The 21,138-nt window shown below is 43.2% G+C and overlaps 1 protein-coding gene across 19 annotated transcripts in view; it reads left to right on the forward strand.

Moving 5' to 3' along the window:
* The window catches only part of tenm2a (teneurin transmembrane protein 2a), a 181,686-nt gene extending 160,553 nt beyond the window's left edge, over positions 1-21,133 (forward strand). For 13 of the 19 annotated variants that reach the window (XM_058063580.1, XM_058063578.1, XM_058063577.1 and 10 more), the window contains 20 exons: positions 1,848-1,967; positions 3,375-3,636; positions 3,921-4,188; positions 5,178-5,321; positions 5,588-5,837; positions 5,940-5,960; positions 6,081-6,310; positions 7,922-8,076; positions 9,284-9,385; positions 9,721-10,538; positions 11,024-11,199; positions 13,319-13,554; positions 13,664-13,960; positions 14,737-15,294; positions 15,412-15,681; positions 15,807-16,217; positions 16,945-17,055; positions 17,135-17,402; positions 17,913-18,043; positions 18,113-21,132. In XM_058063580.1, the coding sequence (XP_057919563.1) occupies positions 1,848-1,967; positions 3,375-3,636; positions 3,921-4,188; positions 5,178-5,321; positions 5,588-5,837; positions 5,940-5,960; positions 6,081-6,310; positions 7,922-8,076; positions 9,284-9,385; positions 9,721-10,538; positions 11,024-11,199; positions 13,319-13,554; positions 13,664-13,960; positions 14,737-15,294; positions 15,412-15,681; positions 15,807-16,217; positions 16,945-17,055; positions 17,135-17,402; positions 17,913-18,043; positions 18,113-18,850 (5,566 nt within the window). In that variant the 3' untranslated portion in view covers positions 18,851-21,132. Of the gene's footprint in view, positions 1-1,847; positions 1,968-3,374; positions 3,637-3,920; positions 4,189-5,177; positions 5,322-5,587; positions 5,838-5,939; positions 5,961-6,080; positions 6,311-7,921; positions 8,077-9,283; positions 9,386-9,720; positions 10,539-11,023; positions 11,200-13,318; positions 13,555-13,663; positions 13,961-14,736; positions 15,295-15,411; positions 15,682-15,806; positions 16,218-16,944; positions 17,056-17,134; positions 17,403-17,912; positions 18,044-18,112 lie in introns of all 19 variants that reach the window. The other 6 variants (XM_058063582.1, XM_058063592.1, XM_058063589.1 and 3 more) reach the window with 4 other exon arrangements.
* The last annotated feature ends 5 nt before the right edge of the window (positions 21,134-21,138 follow it).

A 21,138-nucleotide genomic window follows, 5' to 3' on the forward strand; every position in this document is an offset into this window, starting at 1 on the left:
GCAACAACATCCGCTCATCCCAGAGACCCAAAGGCATTCCCAGGGCAGTTGAGCCATGTAATCGCTTCAACTCGGTCTCCAGCCTTGGGATTCTAATCAGATGCCAGCACCACTCCAAATGGTACCTCCTGGTGCAAAGTGACAGTAATTCAACTCTGAGCTTCTTACAGAGAAGTCGGAATTCTAACACAGAGTTCAGCCTACCCGATAAGGAAGTAACGTAGAGTTGGTTGTAGACATTCTTTGGTCACACCTCATAGTCCTGATCTTAGATAGGTAGAGTGGTAGATGCTGGTCATTTGAAATGGATCATGTTGTCATGGCTTGGAAGTGAGCCCTGGACGACCCACCAGCTTGCAAAAGCATGGGAGGGAGTATCGTACTATCGCTAGTTGCTCGAGGCAACATAACGGAACAGAAATAAGCACAGTTGTTGAACTAGCCTGATACTGTGATTTGTCTGTCCTACTAACCATCATCATTCATTAGTGGTGCATACTTATACAGCTTATATGTGTGTTATAAATAGACATTTTAATGGGTAGACCAATTACTTATGGATGCTCACTGCTCGGCATGGAACATAACATAAACGTGGATCCACTGGAAATAAAAACACTGCAAGAAATCAGAGAAACAGAAATAAGGAGTTGGAGAGTTTAGTTCTAAACTTCCATTGCATCATGCACATTCACAAGAAAGAGCTCATCACAACTTCACTTGTGATGTGCTTTGTGTTTGCCTCTTTCTATTCCTCTTATTCCTTGGAGGCCACAATTCCATGCTGATCAAGAAACAATCAGATGCGTGTCTAGCGCATAACAAAATAAGCAAAAGAGTGCCTGTGAATAATTTCAGGGCATTGAATCGATCGCAATGGGACTGTTCAGGTTGTCTTTGAAGACGTTTCGCCTTTCATCCGAGCAGGCTTCATCAGCTCATGCTCAGCGACGAGACAGGACAGCTCTAGTCTATGTACCTGGCCAGTCATGGATGAAACATCATGGCGAGGCTTTCTCAAAGACAACTTGCACAGTCCTGTTGGACTTGCAAAACAGTGCTACGGTATTTATTGCTGATTTTGGAACCCTTTCAATGTTTCAACAGAAAAGCAAAAATATGTGCATCATTAAGAAAGCTACCTTTTGAGTCTCCAAACAGCTCAATTGCCAAGAGCACACAATGTGTTCTTTAGTACCATGATTTTGTCCATGGATATTACAAATGATGAAAAAGGACAAATGACCTTCGTGAAGACACCAACTGGAAATGTGTTTGATGGTCCACTGGGAATACGGACACAGCTCCCACTGTGGATACAGGAAATGGATGACTCCAAGTAACATTCTCCCATGTGTAGAATATATGTACAATACCGCCTTCTTTAGAGGGTTTGACAATGATATAGTGAAGCTCCAAGAAAAACCCGACTTCAAATTCATCCTCACAAATTGCGATTTTCACAGAGACAAAAGCAGAGTAGGTCAGGAGCCTCTGTAGATTTAAAAATTCTCTGAAGCAATGCCAACGCCCGTGCTCATTCGTTTTGGTCACATGCATACTTTTGCAATTGCATTAAATAACTTGGAACCCAGGCAGATTTATTGTACAGTAAATCCAGACATATTCATCAGCAACGTCATGGTGTGTTTACGAGATTGATAGGAACTAATCTAGATGGCGGGGGCTACTGATTGTGGCTAATTAATAAGTGGTTGAAGACCAGTGGCATGAATGAAAGGGCAAATGAAATGATTGAAAGATGGAGTAATTCATCAAACCAGATGATAAATGGTTTGGCTGGTAGCATAATTACCACTCTCCCACTCTCTTTTGTCTTTTTCCAGTTTGGCATCCCTTATCCGGGGTCAGGTGTTGACGACTGACGGAACTCCTCTGGTGGGGGTGAACGTGTCTTTTGTCAACTATCCCCACTATGGATACACGCTGACTCGGCAAGATGGAATGTATGTACACCAGATACCTGGCAATGATTGCTGAAACTACCTCACCAGATGACGGTTCATTATTGGATCGTTTGTGCATTGTGGAAAAAAAAGTGGGACTGCTTAGTGATACAGAATACATTTTTAGAACCATTCATACGGTATGGGATATCAAATAACTTGTTGATTTATCACTACTTATATCATTGACAAAATGTCATTGTCGTTTCATCAAGAGAATTATGCTTATTCCAGCGACCTTCAACCTACTTTAGGGTGCCATTTCTTTCTTATGAAAATTCTTATGCATCCAGGTCATTGTATTCTCAGAGTATTGAATCGATCTTCATCAGTTCATCAGCCTCCATCAGTTCATGCTCAAAAACAGTCAAGTCTGACTACTAGATAGGAATAAGTAGACTTATCCTAGGTAGGACTCGTTTTACTAGAGCTGTCATATGAAGATTTTGAGCATGAACTGATGATGTCTGCTCGGATGAGAATTAAACATCTGCTAAGACATGCTGTTGCGATTGATTCAATATCCTGAGAAGATGCTTTTTTTTATTTTTTATTTTCTTTTAACCTTCTGGTTATTTTACTGTTAACATTGTTAATAATTTGTTAACTCCCATAGCAGGTCTTTTGTTCTTTCTTTGCAGAAATTACACTTTCCAGTGGGAAATGTCAGGGGTCACAGGGGTTGTCCAGTTCTTTACTTACCAATTAAATTGGATTTAAGTCAGGCTGCGAGCCAATGAATCAAATTTGGATTCCCTGGCTCCTTACACTGACTTCCACTCATTAAATGTGCAAATTCTTATTTTCTTATCTCAGGACTTTTAAGCATTGTTCTCCTTCCCTGCAGTTTTATCAGCACTTTCTTTGCAGCGTATTTCTTTCAGTTTGATCAAACTGATACAGAAACATCTGAACTTGTGCTAACATAATGACAGCTGACATTGGCTTTCAGGGGCGGTTTCATAGACTTCAGTGAATGTGTTCTGGTGTGTGTGCCTTGACCTTGGCCTTCCTTGATGAACGTTATTTTCTTGCAGTTGATAGCGGCAGAGAGACTGAGTCACCTATTCACAGCAATTCCAGAAACAGGCCTCATGCTGTTTATCATGAGGATACAAATTTGTCACTTTTTAATGAACCCACAGGAGGCAGAAGTGGTGCTAAAACAATGAGAAATATGTGATGTGCCGAAAGAACTTTGCTTTAACGTTTCAGACTTTAAACCGATGTCTAGAAGGGATTGGTATTTCAGGTGTTTTTATTGTTGAATTATTCCTAAAGCAGCTGTGTAAATGTTGTATAAGAAGAAGAGAAGCAGTAACCGTGTGTGAGTCGATGTACCATCCATCTTCTGCAGCAGTCCGCATCTGTGCCTCATTCACCTCCTCTCCTTGCAAACCTCTCCAGGTTTGACCTGATAGCTAACGGTGGGGCATCATTGACTCTACGATTCGAACGTGCCCCGTTCCTGAGCCAGGAGCACACCGTGTGGCTGCCGTGGAGCCAGTTTTATGCTATGGACACTGTGGTGCTTAAGACAGAAGAGAACACAATCCCTGGCTGTGACCTGAGTGGCTTCGTCAGGCCTGATCCTCTTGTGATTGCATCCCCTCTCTCCTCCTTCTTCAGCTCCAAGCCAGGGGAGAAACCCATCATACCAGAGACACAGGTGCAGTACCACTGACCCCTGGCAGCCGGCTAATCCTCCTTCTGGTTCCCTTGCTTTCTACCTGATTTTCTTTACGTCTGTCTTTTATGGCTCTCTTTCTACTTTTGCTTCAATAGATTCCCTTCACTTTCCTCCTTCTTTCGTTCCCTCTGTCTCTATTTCCTTATATTTTTCCCTGCTTCTATCCTTCAGCTGTCAGTGGAAGTGTGACCTTCATTATTCCACCCACTATTTAATCCCCCCCTAATCCTTTTCTCCTGTCATCTCTTCCTTTTGTCTTCCAGGTGCTGCATGAGCAGATCGAGGTACCTGGCACTAGTCTAAAGCTGTGCTACCTGAGTTCCAGGACACAGGGTTACCGCTCCCTGCTCAAGGTGACCATGACCCCTGCCGTGGTTTCCATGGGTCTATTGAAGGTTCACATGATGGTCGCAGTGGAGGGCCACCTCTTTCAGAAGTGGTTTCATGCATCGCCCAATTTGGCTTTCACGTACATCTGGGATAAGACTGATGCATACGGACAGAGGGTCTACGGGCTGTCTGAGGCTGTTGGTGAGTTTCAGATGAAATGAATTCTCGTTTCAAAGGCTGTTTTTTTTCTGTACTTACTGAGAAGATGAGAAACTTTAGCAGTAATAGAGCATGGGGTATGAGAGGGTGAGAGAGTTCTAATTAGGAAGCCTGAAGGAGAGATTATACACTAGAAATCCAGCCTCAATCCACTACGCAGTATAGCCACAGTTAAGTGCTTTTTTTTCATATGTCTATTTTTCACTGAGACTGCATTTGGTTCACTCAGCCAGCCGGAACTTCAGTGAAGGGTTATTAGACATCAGGGTGAGTTAGCAGTTAACTATTGGGGCAGCACACAGAGTACCCAGTGGTATTACATTCTGCTGCCACACTCACTTGTCAGAAAGAAGACACACACATGGACATCAGGAGCATCAGCGTGGGCTGACATCTTTAGAGCATACCATTTGGAAAGTCACTCTAACATTCCTAACTTTCTAAGAATGTCGGTACTTATTATCCATCTCCGAGACCTTGAGCGGAGGTATGTTGTTGTTCGGCAGTGAAGCTGAAGATGCTGGAAAGAACACTCTGACAAAGACTCCATTGGGAATTGTTTGCGTGTACACACAATTCATATGTGCACGTATATTCTCACACATACAATAACATGATCTTGGCATAACATTGTTGTCTCAATTTTATTCTTAGTGAACCAGACATCGATCCTTCGTTCGGATTCTTTTTAATAAACCCTATGGAATTTTTAGGTGCAGCCTGTAGGTTTATAAAGATCCTCCAGGAAGTCATTTCCAATTAACACAAATTCTGATTGATTTAGCAGCATTTGAGAGTGTTACTAAGGTGTTAGTTCAGAGCAGGGTGCAGGTGCTAACTAGCTTTGCTTTGTGTCGCGCAATTCACGGCATAATTGAGCTTGGGAGGTGATTATCTGATCTATTCTTCATTGACCATCGCTGTTTCTTTGTCTCACCTATTCCTCCCTTTTCGCTCTTTCCAACACGCAGTCTCCGTAGGCTACGAGTATGAGTCATGCGCTAGTCTCATTCTGTGGGAGAAGAGAACCGCCATCCTCCAAGGCTACGAACTGGATCCCACCAATCTGGGAGGCTGGTCACTGGACAAGCACCATATACTCAATACGCGCAGTGGTAAATATGAAAACATTTGTGTCTTCAGATATCTTTAGTTTTATTCTGACTATATGATTCTAGGAAGGGTCTTAGTCTAGTCTTGGGGTGTCCAAAATACGGCACCGTAGTCACCAAAGTGACAGCATTGGGCCAGAAAAAGCTAAATCCTTTTGACCCCTTGCTTTAATCATCATAAAGGTTTATTGTTTATTGCCACACACAGTATATAAATCAAGTGCTTTATTTTAAGCATTGACGCATCCGTGCGTGATCTATATGCGCAGGCATTCTTCACAAGGGAAGCGGAGAGAACATCTTTGTGACAGAGCAACCTCCAGTCATCACCAGCATCATGGGCAATGGTCGCAGACGCAGTATCTCCTGCCCCAGTTGTAACGGACTTGCGGACGGCAATAAGCTGCTGGCGCCAGTTGCCTTGGCGATGGGCATTGACGGCAGCCTCTACGTCGGGGACCTCAACTTTGTGCGCAGGGTTTTCCCATCCTTGAACACTACTGGCATCTTGGAATTGAGGTAAAGCATCACATGAGTCAGGGTGGGAAAATGGATTTGGAAAGAATGGGATGGATTTAAACACCACATTTGTTTTGTTGTGTTTTTTTTAATCCCTTGAAGGAACAAAGATTTCAGACACAGGTAAGATCAGTTTATTCATCATTTCTCCTAATTAATCATAAACATACATGAAGCCGTGAATGCCGATATACAATGAAGTTACTTATTCCTTGAGATAATCCTTTTTTTCTTCTCCCACAGTAACAATCCAACCCATAAGTATTTCCTGGCAGTCGATCCATTATCCGGGGCATTGTTCATCTCAGACACCAACTCCCGACGAATTTACCGTGTTCGCTCGTTAACGGGTGGTCGTCTGCTGTCTGACAATGCCGAGGTGGTAGCTGGGACTGGAGAGCAGTGCCTGCCCTTTGATGAACGCTGCGGCGACGGCGGCAAAGCCACTGAAGCTACACTTATGAGCCCAAAAGGTGAGCAGCATGAAGGGAAGTGAAATGAGCCCAAGTGGAGCCAGCAAACTGTATATTTAGTCCTGATTACGGTTCCACTATTACATTCATTTATTCTGATTGATCTCATTCTTCAGATTTGTATGTAATCAAATGATGAATGAGGATAACTGCGGGTAATGGTTTTCATTATTTTCAATTTTGCAAAGCCGCTTTTTCTTGTAGTCTTTTTCGAGCTACATTTCAGTGCACAAAGCATGCAGATTATTGCTGCTTTATATTACCTTTGCGATGGAAGTTATATTGCCCTCCAAAAGTACTGGAACAGTGAGGTCAGGTCAACTTTTATTTCCAGATATTTACATCTGAATTGGATGCACAATCCATAAGATAGCAGCTTTTATTCATTCATTCATTCATTCATTTTCTACCGCTTTTCCTCACGAGGGTCGCGGGAGCTTTTATTTAAAACCACTATTTTTTTTTTTATTTGAGCAAAAATATTGAATAGCGATGTCACAAGATCTTGTGATATTAAAATGTAGCAATATTTCTCATTCACAAAAAAAACTGTCTTGTGGGCACTCGGCCTGGGACAATAATAAATGTATTAATTAACCACACAATGAATGAAAATAAAAAATTGGGACTGCAATTGCTGCAATTTTCCACATCATGAAAACCTACATGTCCCTACATGTGGTTGTATTTTGTTGTGCTGATTCAAGATCAGATTGCATTTTACCAACTTTAAATGAAAAGATAATGAATTTACCCATTGATATCACCTGCAGGAAATTTATGTTAAAACCTCGGAGGAGGTCTGCTCTCTCCAAGTGCTCCAAGTGATGGAGACAAAAAGCAGGGCATAAATCAGGTTAACATTAAACTTAGTAATGGAATAATTTTAGTGGATTATTAGATTTATGAACACTGACACCAAACTGTCAAGGATGTCAAACTGTCATATTTCCCTACAGTGAAACAGAAAATCTTACATATATGGCAATGGGTGAGTGTGTTATGGATGATCGGAGAGCTTAAAGAAGACAATGATCCACTCTTACCTGTCACAACAACAGCCTGTACACCATACGCTCCCTCCCTCCCGATTGTTTGTTCTCTTTCTTTCGCCACCTCTGTTTCTCATTTGCTGTGTGCCCTTCGCTATGCCCCCATCTGTTCTTACATATCACAGTGTGCGTAGTTATTTTGGAGCACAGTTGCTTAGAACAAACACACCTGTCTGAATGTCTGCTGCCTTTTAGACTAGTAAGGCTGACACAGCACCACTTTGAAATTGAAGACAAAAAGCTAGAACAAATAGGAAAAAGAATGGTTGGGGAGAGGAAAAAAAAAACAGGAGGTGAGAGAACAGTCAGTGGCTTTTTTTTCTTGAAATTTCCTTGCAGTCTACATACTTTCTTTGGGAATCGCAACACCTCACATCCCCGTATGATGACTCATCCCAAAACTAACACTTACTAAAAGGTTACACGCCCCCGCCATCACTTGGTTCTCTCTTACTCAATGAGGAATGGTTCCTAGGTTCCGAGGTTTAATTGACTCAAGATGCCTTTCCCTGTTGTAAATTAGTCATCATTCACACCACTCTTCTCCTGGCTTCTCCAGGTATTGCCGTGGATAAAAATGGGCTCATGTACTTTGTGGATGCCACTATGATCCGGAAGGTAGACCAAAACGGCATCATCTCCACTCTGCTGGGGGCCAACGATCTGACCGCTGTACGACCACTGAGCTGTGACACCAGCATGGATGTGAGCCAGGTAAGAGAGTTGCTCAGAAGTGGGCAAGATGTGAGTGGTGATGGCGTGATGGATGATGATCTTACAGCTTTGTGAGTGCTGAGCTATGACAATTGTGTGGCCTGCAGCCAGCCAGCAAGTGTGAGACGGGCTGATTTAGGGAGCTTTAAAGAGTCTGTGGATAAATGAATGGATGAAAAGAGAGTGAGAAGTGCAGTTACTTTAAAAAATGAAGAGGAAAACTTGGCATCTTTTCAAATTGTGTCCATTAGCATATACTGTAGATTATTTCATGTAAAGTCACTGACGGTCTGATCGTTGACTCCTCAGTCTTGGGTTCAGTCCGTGTCAGTTCAGTGTGAATGATAGCCTGTCTCTTTGGTGAACATGTTAAGACCAGTTTAAGACCAAAACTGACTAATGTATTTATTGCAGACAACACTGAATAGACTGAATGGGGTTCAGTTTGGTATTCACACTGTCTTGCTCTCTTGATGGTAAAGGCAAAAAAAAGCTTTTGCTGTTTCAATGTAGTCGGATTGTTGAGCTGCATAAGCAAGACTTTGAGTAAGTAAGTTTCATTTGAAACTTTAAAAAATATCCTGAGGGTTATAAAACATAAAAGTCGAGTGATAGACCCCAAAAAAATTCATCGGCCTTGAGCCAGAGGCTGTCCTTCAAGACGCGGGACCATCCTCGGCCCAAAGGAAGGTTGTTACTGGTGTCGAGTACAGATCAATAACCATCAGACGACATCTGTGAGGGAAGGGTTTTAATAACAAAAATTGTCTGCTAAAGCCTTGTCTCCTTCAGCCCCACAAAATTGTTTGTTTTTCCAATTTGCATGACAGCACCAAACGTGGGACATGGAAAGAAAGAAGGAAATAACGTTTTATTGTTACTATATGTTACTAGCATGACAAGGAGATCCCACCTGACATGTTTACACACGGCACAGTGGAAGGGGCCCCATCATGATCTAGGGTTCTTTTTTCCTCAACTGAACAACGGAGCTCCATGTTGTGCAGGGGCGTCAAAGGGCAGCTGGCTATATAGAGATGTTGATCCCTCATGACTGAAGGCCCTTGTCTGCGTTTTCAGAACTGCGATCATCAGGAGTATATGTGCCCTAGGATCGATGAGTCCATCTTTTGCCCAAAGTCAGCAGGATGAGCTGTAGAAAATGTGTGGATGGATTACATGTAAAACGTTTGTGTCTGGCTGCTAGGTACGTCTGGAGTGGCCTACAGACTTAGCGGTGAATCCCATGGACAACTCTCTGTATGTCCTGGAGAACAACGTCATTCTACGCATTACTGAGAACCATCAGGTTTGAACCACATAAGATCCTTACAGTTTTATTTGGTTATGAAATGGTTTCATTTCAGTCGATCTGATGTTGAACAAAAGCCAGGCTACCTCTATCTTGAATTTAGAAAGAAAAATTCCTGTGAAAAGTCAATCCTGTGATTAGTTTTTTGTGGAAAATGTTTTTGTAAAATGGTGTCTCGGCTTTTGTACAGTATTGCACGTAACAAACTAGAAAAAATTCACTATTTCCTGAATCCGCAGTCTAAGCATCATGATCACTGTGGCTCTTATAGCCATAAATTAACTACATTGTTGCTATTCAGTTTGTGAATACATTTTGTTGTTTGTTGACAGGTGAGCATCATTGCAGGCCGGCCCATGCACTGCCAGGTTCCAGGTATTGACTACAGCCTGAGCAAGCTGGCAATCCACGCTGCCCTTGAGAGTGCTACAGCCATCGCTCTGTCCCACACGGGCATTCTCTACATCGCTGAGACAGATGAGAAGAAGATTAACCGTGTTCGACAGGTGAGCACTAATGGAGAGATCTCCCTCCTGGCTGGCGCTGCCTCCGACTGTGACTGCAAGAATGATGTCAACTGCAACTGCTTCTACGGAGACGACGGCTACGCTCCTGATGCCGGCTTGAACTCTCCTACCTCGCTGGCTGTATCCCCTGATGGGACGCTGTTCATCGCAGATCTCAACAACATACGCATCAGAGCTGTGCAAGCAAACCGGCCTGGACCTGCCGTCTCTAGTACAGGCTACAGCGGCTCTGGGGGCCCCCAATATGAGGTGGCATCACCCAGGGAACAGGAGCTGTATATCTTCAATGCCGAGGGACTTCACATCCAGACAGTTAGTCTTGTGACTGGAGAGCCGCTTTATAACTTTACGTATGGTGCAGATGGAGAGTTGGCCAGTCTGATGGACAATTGCAATAATTCAGTCAAGGTGAGAAGGGAAGGCCTGGGCCAGGGAGGAGGAGCAGGCCTGCTGCGACTGGTTCTTCTGCCGGAGAATCAAGTGGTGACCTTGGGGCTGGATCCGAGCGGAGGTCTGCGTAGTGTGTCAGCCATGGGCCAAGAAGTGGCTCTGATGGGCTACAGCGGCAACACGGGCCTGCTCGCTACCAAAGCTGATGAGACCGGATGGACCACCTTTTACCAGTAAGTGTGGGATAGGTATTATTCTGTTGGGTCTAATCGATCGGTTCTAGCTGCAGGGTGGGGGAGTGGTTAGCGTGTTGGCCACACAGTCAGGAGATCGGTTTCGAATCTCCACTTGGTTTTCCCCCACATTCCAAAAACATGTTAGGTTAATTGGCGACTCCAAATTGCCCAAGGGTATAAATGGTTGTCTATACTGTACTGTGCCCTGTGATTGGCTGGCGACCAGTCCAGGGTGTACCCCGCCTCTCGCCCAAAGACAGCTGGGATAGGCTCCATAACCCTAATGAGGATAAGCGGCCTAGAAAATGAATGGCTGGATGGAGTAGGTTCCACGTGCATTGCTTTTGCACTTTGCACAGTAATCTGCTGACCCCTGGTGGTAGGTTTTCAAACTCTAGGCAAATGCTTCTCTGTGTCGTTCTTTCTAACATTTTAGGCCAAGTGTGCCTCAACGACCATTCTTGACTTGTCTTCTCTTCCAGGTATGACAGCGAGGGTCGCCTCACTAATGTGACATATCCCACGGGCATGGTAACGAGTCTCCATCGTGAGATTGAACGTTCCATCACTATCGATATCGAGAGCTCGAGCAGAGATGACGATGTGACTGTCATCACCAACCTGTCTTCTGTAGAGGCCTCGTACACTGTGGTGCAAGGTAGGAAAAGGTCCAGGTTGTGGACAATTAAGGGGTCATACATGCATCTCTCTTGTGGGCTTTACATGTTCTATCAGCAAAGACACGCATGTTAGGCTAATTAGACACACCCTGTTGTCTATGAATGGCCTTTGTCTGCCCTGTGATTGACTGGCGATTAGTAACAGCTGTGTACCCTCACACAAAGTCAGCTGGTATGGAAAATGAAATAACTGATTGTACGATCAAGAGTGGTCATCAGCTTGAAGAATTTCAAATGTGCCATGATATTTGGAGATAAAATTCTTACTTTAGTGTCATTTTTACTCACTTCAATGGAGTAGTTTATCTCTCTCTTCTCGTCTCACGGTGTAAAATTACCAATATGTGGCAGGTAATAACAGTCCATGCTTCCATATTTGAATATCTTCAGAGCGCCAATTTCATTAACTTGTGCGGAATTCTCATTTCAATCCTCATCTCGCACAGGCACGGGCAGGAAGATACAAACACAGCTCTCAGGCAGTTCCCAATATCCCTTAGCTTATTTGGTCTGGTTAGAGCTGAAGAACAAGGAGAGTAATTGTCAATCCCCGTGCTGACCAATGTAAGTGTTGTACTGGCAAACAGTCGGCTATAAGGCTTGATGATCTCAGGGAGGATATGATGGAGCTGTCTTGTGATCCACCTGTGTTGAAAGAGGAGAGTGGGGAGACGCTGGCAGAGTTGTAAGTAATTTAAGGTTTCCACTACCCTGTGTGGGTTTTCAGCGCAAGTCTCTGCTGACATACTCACTTAACCATTTCCCATTCTTCCGCTCTTTCTCGTTGTCTTCATTAACTTCTGCGCTGTGAATTCTCCTCGGCCCACAAGGTCTCATTTCTCTCTCTTTCTCTCGCTCCCTCCCCTCTCGTTCCCTTGCTTCGGTTTTATTACGAGCTTGTTCAAGCAGACGTGCAGGGAAGATTTATCTAAAGGCTGTTGCTGCCAAGTCACTGAGAAAAAAAAGCATTTGCTTGTCTGTTTGAGGCATTGTTAAAATGTGCCTGGAGCTTTATTACAAATTGGCCTTATGGATTACTGTCATTTATGGTGGGGGTTTAAAAGGGAGGTGCCAGCTGATCCCCTCACCTTTTGGAAATGAAGAGAACAAGCTCCCCCTTTCAGATATTCTCGGCCCAAAACAATTTTATCTTCCTCTCAGTCACGTCGCTGTGATTAAGATGTGTGTTTTCAGTCTAGGGAGACAGACTTTAAGATCAGCATTAGGCGTGGGCTTATCTGATTCCGTTCTTGTACTTGTCAGTGATTCATTACACTGTGGAGATAAGGAGAGCTGCAGAGAGATGTCAGATTTCATTCATAATATGTTAGCAATATGGATCCAGTTTAGTTGGTAAACAAATACAGTTTATTACAAATACAGTATGATTTTATCACATGAAGATGCCATGTAATCATTTCTGTACAGTAGATCCCCCGTTTTATTTATTAAGTTATATCGTCATCTGAGGAAAATGATGTATTAGTTAGTGCAACAATGGTGCATTCAAGAACCGCAAAACCAAGTGCGTCATCTCGACACTTGGGAAAAGCACATTATCCGTGAAGCATAAAGCATATAAATTGTGGGTTATGATATCATACTTTTGTATAGCCATGAGCATGAATGAAATGATGTAAGGAAAGTACAACCAAAGAGTTAAAGGAGCAGACATTGGCCAATGACAATCAACCCTAACTGATAATTGTTGCATCATCCTTTAACACAGTGTGGGCCAGATGGACCTCTGATTTATTCAAATTTCAAAATAGTTTTTTCCATAAGAAAATGAAAGCTTCCAATTTAACTGTTGCAGACAACGGTAAATGTTAACTCCAAACACTTCAATAGAACAATGACAGGTTTACGTTCAGATGCTGCTGAGTTGCACACATAATAAAGATGATGAAAGATGATTCCCTGGCTGGAAATTAATGACAGTATCTCAATTCTAAAATTCCCAATTGTTTGGGACTTTGATTCCTGCTGTGCGATAACCTAAACCTGTTCAATCACCTGTCATATCTTAGTGGAATAATGATTATTCAGTATGTGTGTCAATACGCCTTAACCCTGGTTTCTTGTTTCCCCATACAGACCAGGTAAGGAACAGCTACCAGCTGTGTAACAATGGGACCCTGAGAGTCATGTATGCCAATGGAATGGGCATAAGCTTCCACACGGAGCCCCACATCTTGGCAGGCTCTGTCAGTCCTACGATTGGTCGCAGGAATATAACACTTCCCACAGACAATGGCCTTAACTCCATTGAATGGCGTCTACGTAAAGAGCAGACCAAGGGAAAGATTACAGTCTTTGGCAGGAAGCTGAGGGTGAGTTTATCAGACTTATATGAAACAATAACTGTCTAATGTCATATATTCAAGTCCTCTTAAATATTTGATCTAACTCGCCTTCGCAAATGCACTTTGTTTTCTCCAGGCACATGGCCGCAACCTCCTCTCCATCGATTTTGACCGCAACACACGCACAGAGAAGATTTACGATGATCACCGCAAGTTTACACTGCGGATCATGTATGATGCACAGGGACGGCCGGCGATGTGGTTGCCTAGCAGCAGCCTGGCAGTGGTCAATGTGTCCTACTCATCCACTGGGCAGCTTGTTGGCTTGCAGAGGGGGAGCATGAGCGAGAGAACTGAGTTTGATGCCCATGGACGCATCCTATCTCGTACTTTTGTGGACGGGAAGGTGTGGAGTTACAGTTATCTTGATAAAGTAAGTACTTTATTACATGTAGTACATTATACAATAAATGGGACACTTGGACATTACACCTTGGCTGTAAACTGCAACAGCTTTGACTTGAACCCAGAACGCTTCATCCCAATAATAATTGATAGTTGAGGTCAAGGCCTTGTTTGTGCCAGTCAGTCAACTACGCCTTCATGGATGTTGCTTTATGGAGAAAAGGACCTTCTTCAAACTTTTGTCACACAGTTTGAAGCATGAAAATGCCTCGTTAAGCTCAATTATTCCAATCCAGTACGTGCTAAGATGCCCCGACAGATTAATTACAGGTGGTCTTCTGTTTACGGCCTTCCGTGTTACGCCCTCCCATAAATTAATTAAAGACTTCATTTTAGTCCGTCAACACAAAACGGAGCAGCTTAGTGTTTTGTTTTTCTTCAGTGGTGTTTTGTATGACTGTTTCTTCTTTATTCTTGTATTTAGTGTTGGTATTACTTTAACCTGAGTTGGTTTGTTTGTTTGATTAGGACAGTACATATTAATCAACATATGAACAAAAGCAATAGCTGAAATTGATCTGTTGCGCTCAGGCAGGCACCATTTATAAATAACACTATAAAAAGATAAACCAAATGCACAATACAAATATGAACCTGTATATCTTACAAGACCAGTAACAGTAAGCATAAAACAGATTGTTAGGCCATATAAATAATTATCAGCTTACCCATGATGGTCGATAAAAAGTGGACATTTGAATGATATTCACCGGTTCCTTTGTGCTTGTCTGTTTCTCTTTCCAGTCTATGGTGTTATTGCTGCAGAGCCAAAAGCAGTACATCTTTGAGTTTGATACCTCAAACCGAGTCACAGCTGTCACCATGCCGAGCGTTGCCCGCCACACCATGTTCACACACGTGTCTATCGGATACATCCGTAACACGTACAACCCCCCAGAAAGCAACGCCTCCATCATCCACGACTTCAGCGAAGATGGCAGGCCTCAGGCCACACATTACCTGGGAACCGGCCGCCGTGTCCTCTACAAGTACGGCAAGCTGGCCAAGTTGTCTGAGATCGTGTATGACAGCACTGCAGTCACTTTCGGCTATGATGAGACCGCCGGCGTGCTGAAAATGGTCAATCTCCAGAGCGGCGGCTTCTCTTGTACCATCCGCTATCGCAAGATGGGCCCGCTCATTGACAAGCAAATCTATCGCTTCAGTGAAGAGGGGATGGTCAATGCAAGGTTCGACTACACATACCACGACAACAGTTTCCGAATCGCCAGCATGAAACCGGTCATCAGTGAGACGCCTCTTCCTGTTGACCTCTACAGATATGATGAAATCTCTGGCAAGGTGCGCTTAATAATGTCTTTGAGCATTAGTATGCAGACCTGATAAGTGATTTCTAAGTACCAGTATGTTCCTTGGCTGGCAGTCGACTCATACTTTGTGCAAACATTTCTGTCGTAGGTGGAGCACTTTGGAAAGTTTGGGGTCATTTACTATGACATTAATCAGATCATCACCACAGCTGTTATGACGCTGAGTAAGCATTTTGACACCCACGGTCGCATCAAGGAGGTCCAGTATGAGATTTTCCGATCCCTCATGTACTGGATGACAGTACAGTATGACAGCATGGGACGGGTGGTGAAGAGAGAGCTCAAAATTGGGCCCTACGCCAACACCACTCAGTATCGCTATGATTATGATGGAGACGGACAGCTCACAGGGGTCAAGGTGAATAATTCATGTGGAAGGGTCCATATAATGTGGATTTATAGTCTTTGTTATCAGACATTGTACCGATGATTCTCTGACCGACTGTCACTGACACTAGACTCTGGCTTTTTTATTGTTTTTAGGTGAACGACTGGTCAACATGGCGTTACAGCTATGACCTGAACGGTAACCTTCATCTGCTGAACCCTGGGAACAGCGCTCGGATCATGCCGCTACGCTATGACCTCCGTGATCGCATCACACGACTGGGAGACGTCCAATACCGCCTGGATGAGGATGGTTACCTCAGCCAGCGGGGTTCTGACATGTTTGACTACAATTCAAAGGGTCAGCTGCTGAGGGCCTACAATCGTGGACCTGGCGGCTGGAGCGTTGTGTATCACTACGACGGGCTTGGCCGCCGAGTCTCGACAAGGAACAGCCTTGGACAGCACCTTCAGTTCTTTTATGCTGATCTCAACCATCCAACTAGGATGACACACATCTTTAACCACTCCAGCTCAGAAATCTCCTCGCTCTACTATGACCTGCAGGTAGGTGCGCTCATATGCCCGGGTAAACAAGTCACACATTAATTGAACTGATTAATCAGTAATTGTTCTTCCATCTTTGAATACATGGTCATGAAAAATGGTTATTCAGTCCCAGAGAGGTCATATCATTGACAAAGAGAACTACAGCTGAAAAAATACACAATGAAAAAGTGGAAGGGAAATCAAGGAAATGTAGTCAAATACCCGTCCTTAGTCCTGTTGACATTTTATTCTTTGCTCATATCAGCAAAGATAAGAAATAGAAGGCTTCAATTGGGAGTATAAAGATAATGACTCAATGGAAAAACGTTGATTGACTTTATTTCCGTATGCTGAGTGCATCAAGAAATAAAACACTGATGCTGTCGACTGGATTACAAATATATTTTCACGTGTTTTTAACACAGTGCATGCACAGCTTTCACTGCTGATTGGTTGTTACCCACGACGTGGTTCTGCATGTAACCAATCAGTGGTGTGGGTGGTCAATCCTGGAGACAGAATCCACAGACAGAGAGGCTTGGCTGCATTATAGCAAAAATAACCCAGTTTTAAATTGATGTTTTATTGGATATTTTAAATCGTCAATGCTGATATATGTGTCAAAATTCAGAATATCAGCAATAATATCGGCTGTCTAGTAGATTGAAGATTCAGCAATGTTATGATCGCCTCAAAATGAGTTTTATATTCCAAAATGAACCTAAAATTGAATGTTTTTGTTTAGGGTCATCTGTTTGCCATGGAGGTAAGCAGTGGTGAGGAATACTACATAGCATCTGACAACACCGGGACACCCTTGGCTGTTTTTAGCAGCAATGGACAGATGATCAAACAGGTAATGCAAGTACAATGCCACACATTATTCTTATACGTTGCATTCAGCTGTTGTGTAACAGGCCCTACTTGCCTCTCAGTTGCAGTACACAGCGTATGGAGAGGTTTATCTGGACTCCAATCCAGAATTTCAGCTGGTGGTTGGATTCCATGGTGGTCTGTATGACTCGCTGACCAAGCTGGTCCACTTCACCCAGCGTGACTACGACGTCTTAGCCGGGCGTTGGACCTCACCCGACTACAGCATCTGGCCCAAGATCGGGAAAGATCCCTCTCCATTTAATCTGTACATGTTCAAGAACAACAATCCCCTCAGTGACATGTTAGATGTCAAAAATTATGTCACAGGTAAGGAACGAACTTCGTGGAATACGCGGCCATATTTTTAAATACTACAAGGTACAAAACAAAACAAAAGTTCTAAATTATGTAAGTAAAAATAGGTTTAGGCACACATTATGCCATTCATCCATGAATCATAAATGCAAGCAGAAATTACTATTATTTATGATGAGTGTTATTGCCCCCCTGGCAAATAGGTTATTATGAAAAATAAATGGGTGGATAGTGTTTATGACTTTATTTTTGTGAAACAAATTTTGTATTATTTGACACAAACTGCTGCAATGATGTCAGCCTCCTTCTGGGCTCTGGTCACCTCTGGTTCCCTCTGGTGGACAGAGGTTTTGTTGCTGCGCCCCGGCAGCAATAACCAATGAAATGCTTTTCTGGGACGAAATATGCATACTTGCTCACGTGAACTTTATTGTAAACTTCATATTATATTATCAGATTAATCTAATTATTGGATTTCCAGTGCATATTTATCAGAAATACAATTTCTGTCTGCTCTTGTAGATGTGAAGAGTTGGCTGGTGATGTTTGGCTTCCAGCTTAGCAACATAATACCAGGATTCCCTCGACACTCGCTCTACTTTGTGGAGCCCCCGTACGAGCTGCAGGCCACTCAGCACTGTGAAAACGGACAGGTAGGTACTGCTATGATTTTTGTCATGAATCGAATGTACACCCTATTCTGTTTTTCTCTCATTGTGTAGCTCATCACTGGAGTGCAGCAGGCCGCGGAGCGTCACAACCAGGCGTTCATGGCCCTGGAGGGTCGTCTTCTCAACAAGGAACGCCGCAGACGCAAGGACAAGCCGGGCCACTGGTTTGGCACCAGTACCCCCATCATTGGCCGTGGGGTAATGCTGGCGCTGAAGGAGGGCAGAGTAGTGGCTGGCGTGTCATCTTTGGCTAGCGACGACAGCCGCAAAGTGGCTCTCGTGCTGAATGGCGCCCAGTACCTGGAAGGCACGCACTACACGCAGGATGGGAAGGACTGTCACTACTTTGTCAAAATTGGCTCAGCTGACAGCGATCTCTTGGCGCTGGGACTGACCAACGGACGTAAGTCACTGGAGAGCGGTATCAACGTGACGGTGAGCGGGCGCTCCAGGAGAGGAGTGACCGTGGAATTTGCGGTGCCGTCGTTTGTGGTGAGCGTTCGTTACGGGCTCTCTGCAGACGTGGTGGATGAGGAGAAGGTAAGACTGTTGGAGCTGGCTCGACAAAGGGCATTGGCGGGGGCCTGGGCCAAAGAACAGCAGAAGGCTAGAGACGGAAAAGGCGGCAGTCGCCTCTGGACTGAAGGAGAGCGACAACAGCTCCTAACAACAGGAAGAGTACAAGGCTATGATGGCTACTATGTACTACCTGTGGAGCAGTACCCAGAACTGGCTGACAGCAGTAACAACATCCAATTCCTCAGACAGAACGAAATGGGCAAGAGGTAACAGCCCACCTTGCGCTAGTCCAACTCATCCTAACCCTTTCTTTCATTCCCAGCCTCCTCAACCCTTCACCAACAAACGGGGTTACTCATGGAACGCTGCAGGGACATTTGAAGAGTGAAAACTATTATTAATTTTACTGCCACAGGCAAAAAAAAGTAAGGTAATATTTCTTTTGATGACAAAAACACTGAAAAAGTGAAAAGGCACTGCTTAATAAATAAGAAGATTCCCCTTTTTAAAAAAGATGATTGATATTTTCACCCATATTTTTGGGTCACACTGAGAGCGACCGTGAACGTTCAGTGGAGCTTCGCCGGCTTCTGCGGCGAAGCCTCTTCTCTCTCATGGACGCTGAAAGCAAAATGACTGAAGTGGAGACCACTTTGGAGTGTTGTCATGACAACAACACATGCGTGGAGGACGGACAAGGAAATGTTCAAGTCAGTCCAGCACTATGAGTGGTCACCTTGTCTCAGGCCTCCCACTGACCATCGCTGAGCAGTCGTCCCCTGCTGATGCAGTACTCATCACACGCTGAAGGCCTCCCTCAACTACTCTTACTGGACCACAAAGACTTTGACAAAAAAAAAAAAAGATTGCTATATTTGCGGACAGTGGCACGTGAAACCGGGCGAAAGGACTACAAATATGTCCGACTCCACTAAGGTTCAGGATGTTGCGTATACTGTAGATGCTGTAGTTTTGTATGTTTCAGTCGCAGTAGGATTGTGAGACGTCACCGAGGCATTTCTGTACAGAACACACCGCTCACAGAGTCCAAACATATGAAGTATTTATTTTCATTTTCTTTTGTTTGTTTTTTTAAATTAATTTATTCTTAGTACTATATGACAATCATGAATGAGTCGGTTGTATTCAAAATGAATTTTAACATATGGGTTGATTTTTTTTTTTTCTTTTGTAAATTATGTGTCCAATTTTGTTTTTGTATTACTTTTTAGATTACTACCAGGGCAAATAATAGTAAGTCTCTAAAAAGAATAATTTATGTGTTTAAAATGGTTTATAAACTAAATAAAAGTCTTTAAAACTGTGAAAATGTTTTTCCAAGCTATATTTCGATGTACAGTTGTATAGACCTACCTTTATGCAGCACAGTAGAATATTGTTCAGAATATCAAGTTTTATATTTCTAAGAGGAAGTGGCTTGTTATGTGCAAATTCTTTGGCTGGTATTACTACTCTTAGAGTTTTGTGGCACTCTAATATTGCATATCTACAGCATCAGTCCGCAGTTTGTTGTTTTCTTTTTCGTTCTTTCTGTCTTTGTTTTTGGAAGCTGATGTATTTCTGACCTAGATCCCAACAGCAGTAGCAGTAATGGATCCTCCTCACTGTGAAGAGACTCGTGATGGATGTCAAAATGTACCAAATCAGTATTATCAAAGGATAACACTTTCACTAAAACGAGACTCTTCTGGGACCTTATGAATAAAACATGATTGTTTACTTCAACTCAAGCATGTCTAGTTCACTTTCATCTCATTTCTTTTGCATAGCACAATAAATGTTCCTGTTTTTTTTTTTCCTTACTGTTCTAATTCCAGCAGAGGGGACATATATATTGTATTTGAAAGACATTCAGCCACGGCTGATGGTACCAGACAGTTCAACTGATTGTAACAGCTCGCTGTTTGTTGCACATTGCCCTCACATTGCATTTCTTCCCCACATTCTGGTCAAAAATAATGACTTGAATCATGTTGAAGTAATGGTTGACCACTACTTCACATCACATGTGCTCCTTAGTAGAATGTTATCAAATGAATGTTGATCCACTGCAGAGATTACTTTTTTTCTGTGAAGACATTGGAAAGTTGTTTTAAGCCGTCTCAATAAAAAAAAACTGTCTAAGAAGTCACTTAATGTATGAATTATCTCCAAATAGAATATACAAGAGCTATGCCAAGCAGTCTGTCTTCGTGAAGTTGCTGTTCAGATGTCGCTATCATTTTTAATCATGTTTACTGTAGCTCACTGATCAGAAAATCGATTCCGTTTACGGACTCGCTTCTTATGAGTCACTCACTGAAGTGAATCGGGGACTACATTCACTCAAGTCTCCAGAAACTCCGACACCCACTTGCACTCATCTATTCCTTTTCAGTGATAGTTGGTTAGTTTTTGATAACGCACCATATTTTGTGTGGTTGTGGTGAATTGTTCAAATTTGCTGAAGCAGACAGATAAAATCTTTTAAGACAGGGTTGTCCAAAGCGTGGGATGAGCACCATTTTACATCCTGCTGCTGTTTTTTTATGGGCCCT

Source organism: Doryrhamphus excisus, chromosome 23 (genome assembly GCF_030265055.1).
Source record: "Doryrhamphus excisus isolate RoL2022-K1 chromosome 23, RoL_Dexc_1.0, whole genome shotgun sequence".
Lineage (NCBI taxonomy): Eukaryota > Metazoa > Chordata > Actinopteri > Syngnathiformes > Syngnathidae > Doryrhamphus > Doryrhamphus excisus.